The sequence below is a fragment of the Danio rerio genome, chromosome 19 (genome assembly GCF_052040795.2).
Source record: "Danio rerio strain M-AB ecotype USA chromosome 19, GRCz13ab, whole genome shotgun sequence".
NCBI classification, from domain to species: domain Eukaryota; kingdom Metazoa; phylum Chordata; class Actinopteri; order Cypriniformes; family Danionidae; genus Danio; species Danio rerio.
In genome coordinates this window covers 25,091,797-25,097,853 of record NC_141039.2, presented here as the reverse complement: position 1 = coordinate 25,097,853, position 6,057 = coordinate 25,091,797, and the positions used below count along the sequence as shown (strand labels likewise).

The 6,057-nt window shown below is 35.8% G+C and overlaps 1 protein-coding gene across 1 annotated transcript; it reads right to left on the bottom strand.

Annotated features, from left to right (window-relative positions):
* Positions 1-1,616: 1,616 nt before the first annotated feature.
* Positions 1,617-5,052, bottom strand: gdf6b (growth differentiation factor 6b). Its single transcript, NM_130987.1, is given in 2 exon segments — positions 1,617-2,506; positions 4,596-5,052. Coding segments are annotated over 2 exon segments (1,239 nt in total). The 5' UTR covers positions 4,945-5,052.
* Between the last annotated feature and the right edge of the window lie 1,005 nt (positions 5,053-6,057).

Here is a 6,057-nt window from a genome sequence, read left to right as displayed (position 1 = left end):
GAAGCATAAAATGCCCAGTAAGACAAAAGTTGAGCTCCATTTGCACCAAGATTGATAAATATAACAATAAAGATATAGTTTTAAAACTTTCTATTAACTTAAATGAATTGCAAAGTCCACACCACAATCATATCTGGACAAAAGAAACAATACTTTTGATTTATTTTCATAACTTTAACAACACATTTGTATCTAGCTGATGAACAATATGATACATATACTGTTAACAATCTAAATCCAATATTTGAAAAGCTTTAGCAGTAACCTCTACTTTCAAAGACAACATATAAGATTAGTCCTAAATTACAATTTATGTTTGAGCTGTCTTAGTTGAAAAAAAAAAAAAACCTTCTTAAACACATTCATCCATTTTAAAGGAAAAAAAAACAATGTGTTTTTCTTAGTACTTTTGATAAAAAAAAATAAATAAAAAAAGCTACTTAAATATCCCAATGTAACTAAGGCCTAGACCTGGCTTAAACTAAGCCCTGTCAGTGAAACAAGAAATTAAAGATAACAAATGTCAGATAACATGCATAAACAAAAGACATTATGGATGCTTATTCAATGCATAGTACATTCTGGTTCAGCAAGGCTTGCTTCAGTTCAACTTAGCACTAAAAACAGGTGGGATTATTGCTATAGTTGTGCCACCTCTACTGCCATGACTTTCTGAAAACTTTTCTTCATTTCAGTTTGTCCCCATCCACTTCTCATCTACCAAAGAGAGGAACATCTGGACCTCCTCTACACAATGCTGAAAAGGGAACCTCACCTGTGGTGGATAAAAAAAAAGGTACTAAATACGGAACCCAGTGAAAAAGCCCTCAAAAGTGAGCTATACCAAAACAAGCCACATTATACCACGCAGTGGAAAAGTGCCTTAATTTAAATATTGTTAATTGATAACGAACAAAAATGTACATTTTCAATTTACAAGAGCAATGAATTTTAGATTCCAGCAATATTGCATATTAATGAACGGTAAGAGTACACACTTTCAATCAGAATCTATCCTGATTTAAAGATTGCAAAGACGATTATGTGGCCCGATTGCTAGGAAGTGTTTTTTGCAGGTTCGATTCCCAGTCCCAGCAGAAATTGAAGATGAGGGGAACTAAATGAAACCCTCTCTCCATCTTCAATACGCATCTGTGCCCTTGAGCAAGGCACCTAACCCCTGATTGCTCCCTGGATGCTAAGGGTGTATGCTCACTGTATGTGTGTACTCTCACTTCTCACTCATGTGTGTGCACTTAGATGGGTCAAAAGCAGAGGATCAATTTCGAGAATGGGTAACCGTTCTCCCATGAAATATGGGACAATTGTCTTAGATTTTTCTATATTTGTCCTATGGCTCTTGAGATCAGAAAGATTTGTTTGTATTTTTACAGCAAAACACGAGAACAAAAAAATTATTTTAGGCCATTTTAGACTGCAAATATATCAAAATGTCCCATCAATTTCTGGAGACACCGCTCAAGTCCAAATTCATAACTCCTGTTGACCAAATGGTTGTACATTGTTTCAGCAAAGGTTGTGAAGACACACTGGGAAGCCACACACGTATTCACACAAGTGTTTACATTTCCTCATTAGTTTGAACATTAGTTTGATCATCTGCAGCCGCAGGACTCCACTACCATGTCTTCATACTGCTTGTACACAACATTATTTCCTGCGTCAATGTACAAGATGCTAATGGGACTGAGTTTGGAGGGGACGCAACAGCTGGGTGGCATGTTGCTGGGGTTCATTGAGTTCATTAGAGTTTGTATGATGGCATGATTGGTTGGTTCCAGGTGAGATCGGAGGGGAAAGTCACACATGCCCTCACAGTGATAAGCCTCATAATCTAATGGAGCGATGACCCAATCGTCCCAACCCAGCTCTCTGAAATTGACATGCAGTGGCTTTTTGCTGCATCTAGATTTTGACTTTTTACCATGTCTCTTGCCATGGCGATTGGGTAGAGCAGTCCGTCTGCTCCGGCGGGTTTTCGAGTGGGATCTTCTTTCCTTACCAATACTATCCAGACCCCATAGCTTGATCTTCTCTCTTTTTTCATAAAAAAGACTTTGCCTCTTTTTTGACCTTGTGAAAACAACCAGTATGGCTTTCTTCAGTTGCGGGCGGCCATGTCTGTGAAATCCAAGATATTGCAAATCAATTTCTCTCTCTGGATTATCCAGTGTGGCCCTGAGCTCTAAACAGAAGCGGGTGCCATGAGAGTGGTGCTGACGTTCCTTAAAAATCTCCCAGACGTCGAAAACTTCCCATTTTGGTTTATGTGCATCCTCCAGATCCAAAGTTTGTGAATCAAGGACAGTGTGCGACTGGCAGGAGAGAAGCTGTATTTCCACAGGACCGGTTTCAGATGCGCGGAAGCTTCCGGAGATCTTTGTGTAAATCCTCAGTTCGGCACCCAGGATCTCCACATTTTCAGAAAGCGTTGATACGTCGAATAAATATTTCTGTCTCCAAAGTGGAGAGTTCAAATGGTCATCTGAAACAAAGAGAACAGATGCTTGTTGACACTAGATCTGCATCCACAAAATTTACAATATCTGTTATGGCATGTGCAGATCGAGAACTCGTTTTTAACTAATTAAGGTGACATATGTTGAAATTTATTTCTGTCTTGTGTCTCTGTTTCTTTCATTATGCTAAAGTTTTTAAAGCTAGGTTCTAATTTTTTTTTCTAATACTAGCATTTGCTAATTAGTATTTTTATATATAGTGTTTTGGAGGAGAAAAATCTATTCAATTCAATTTATCTTTATTTCTATAGCGTTTCCATAATGTAAATTAGGTGTCAAATCTAGTTCCTGAAGGGCCGCAGCTCTGCACAATTTAGTTCCAACCTTGCTTTAACAAACCTACCTGTAGGTATCAAACAAGCCTGAAGGACTCAATTAGTTTGATCAGGTGTGTTTAATTAGGGTTAACCCTAAACTGTGCAGAGCTGTGGCTCTTAAGAAACTGGATTTGACACCTGTAATGTAAATTGTGTCTAAGCAGCTTAACATAGAAGTTGTAGTGAATTGAAATTAAAAGTTCAAATTAGTTCAGTCCAGTGTGGTTTCAAATCCATCAACGCACAAATGTATCATATTTTTTCTTTTCCAGAATAGGATAAATAATGTATTTTAATTTCAAACAGTCAATGAGCTGCCTTATATGGACTTTAAAAGGATATTCTTTATATAGACTGAGATAAATATTGCCAAAAGATTTGTATTGTCCACTTATGTATTGCATCTACTGGTGTAGTATGTATGTGATGTACCATAATAAAACATTAGCTGATTAACAAAAAAGAAAGAAAGAAAGAAAGAAAGAAAGAAAGAAAGAAAGAAAGAAAGAAAGAAAGAAAGAAAGAAAGAAAGAAAGAAAGAAAGAAAGAAAGAAAGTGTCAATAACGATGCATATGTCCACCCAAGGAAGGATTTGTGAAAGGGTGGACAATAACAAGGAGGACATTTTTGGCTAAAGATAGCATTTATTTAACACAGGTTGAACCTGCAGCTGGTAAAGTGTTTCCTTATTTAAGCTCTTTGTATACAGTTTAAAAGCTATCTTTGATTTCCGAATTTTTTATATTAATTAATATTTTACTATGACAGGGTGGACATGTTAAGCTTGACCACATTCGGTTTCAAACACAATATGATGAAAAATAGGAAACATATATGTAGATATTTAATGTGTGCACATCAGTTTTTTTAACCTCCTCTGAAGAAAAGCAAAATAGGCATGGGGATGCCAATGAGTACATCAGAGGGTTTCTTAAAGGGGATTTACTACATCATGACAGGGTGGACAGCAAACTCAAAGACTCGTGCAAAATGATTAATAATATTATAAAAGAATAAAAAAATAAAAGTTATAAAAATGATTTAGTTTTCAAAATAACTGTAAGAATAGAAAGAATACTTAAACATTTAAAAAAAATTTATCTAATTTAGCTACTTTTTAGACTTACTGAACTTGGCTGTGCAGTGTGTGGGACATGGCAAAATCACATCCATTCAATAAAAGACTATGGCAATAATTGGCAAAAACATGTTTCAAAACACTCATAATTCTACCTGCATGTGTGTACAAGTTTAACCAATCATATTAAAACATCAATTTCGCATTATGCTCATATGGGACTGATTCAATCTTGTGGGACATCTAAGGCACTTTATAGTGATAATAACCTGCCTACATCGTGAAAATTCCTACACATTCCAATAAAAAATATTTGAAATGGACAGTGCATGTATACACACTTTGATGCAAACACAACTTATTTTATGCAAGATTGTAAACAGAAGTGTATAATGTTATACATATATTGTTGTCATTATTTTTACTATTAGGGGAAAAAGATTTCTTGAAGATTTTCCGCAGTATCATAGATGATATAGGCCTAATATTCAAAATGCTTTGTTTCCATCTGTTCACTGACACATTTGACTGTATTCCTTTAAGAGTTGTTTGAATTGTATACAAATGTTTTTTTTTTTTTTTTCCCTGTGAGTACCAATATAGAATCAGTACGTGTGCGTTTGAAATCACTGTTGCTTGTATAAGTAGAAATAACTAACCTTGACCCTCGTCCACAAAGCTCGTGATGGTGTTTGCTGCTTTAGACGAGCGGAAAAAACTCGCGTTCAGTCCCAGTTTTTCAGCCGCTGAAAAGGTCTTGTATATGGAAATCATGTAATCGTGAGGTTCAATCGCATCCTTGATCGCCCTTCTGGACTGTATGTCTCCGGATAACAGTGATGCTGACAGCACATTCTTGCCGTATTTTGCTCTCCTGTTGCCCTCAGCAGGAACAGACTTAGACACTTTCATGCCCCTGGATGCGCTTGGAAACAGAGGATTCATTGAGTGAACACCAAGAAAATGCAAAAGCAAAGTAAAAGTCAAAAGTATCCCGCAGGCACACATCTTGCAAATGCACAAGAAAAGAAGTAAGACCTGCTTTTATAAAAACACGAACACATGTGTGTGGAGGAGAGACTGAGAGCAGCTACTCTGAAGAACAGCCTCCTTAAGTACCGTCATGACATTATTAGCTCCACTCAATCCAAACAAGTCTTTATGGCATCTCCCAGTGTCAATCTTCCCAGTGCAGCTTCAGATGACCATTTTATTATGTTCGTGGTTTGTACAATAAACTAAGATGGTCTAACAATACAACTTTTGTAGGTCTATAAAATATACAAACTTTGAAATAGTTGTTGCATGTTTTTATAATTGAGAAATTCAAAGATGAACTTGTATGCCAGTGATTTGTATTTATTAGCATATCAGATATTTATATTTTTTTATGTTTACGGGTGTATTTACAATAATTTATCATTAAAAGTTATGTATGTCAAAACACTTTAGCAGCATGCTGAATACGCAGAATAAGAAAAACAGTCGATTTTACAAAAATGTAGTTCCTCGACAGCTTTTTTTTTTTCTTGTCAAAAGTTTTGCTGTTGTAAAAACTGGTGAGAGAACTATTGGAAGCGCTATGGACTTTATCTCCCTCTAGTGTTCCTCATGTGCAACGTCTTTTGCGTGCTCGTACCTGTGTGTTATTGGTTTTCATCCGTTCCACGGGGTACCAATAATTTATACTAGTGATACCACACATTTTCGACTTTGTGGGAACATTTTATGTTTTTGGTCCCCATAAGGAAACAGTTTATGAATCATACAGAACGTAGTATTCAGAAAATGTAGGAAAAGGAATGTTTTCTGTGAATGTTGGGGGTTGGGTTGGGGTAATGAAATAATAAACAGTCTATATAGTACAAAAATCATTACGTCTATGTAATATGTGTTCTTGATAGTTTTAAATTTCCAGAAATTAAACTGTTGCCTTGTTAAATGTGTCCCTGGGTCAGCCATTATTTGACAAGTGAGGGCGACAGACTAATGTAATTCTATTCTATTCTATTCTATTCTATTCTATTCTATTCTATTCTATTCTATTCTATTCTATTCTATTCTATTCTATTCTATTCTATTCTGTTTTGTTCTGTTCTATTCTGTTCTGTTCTATTCTGT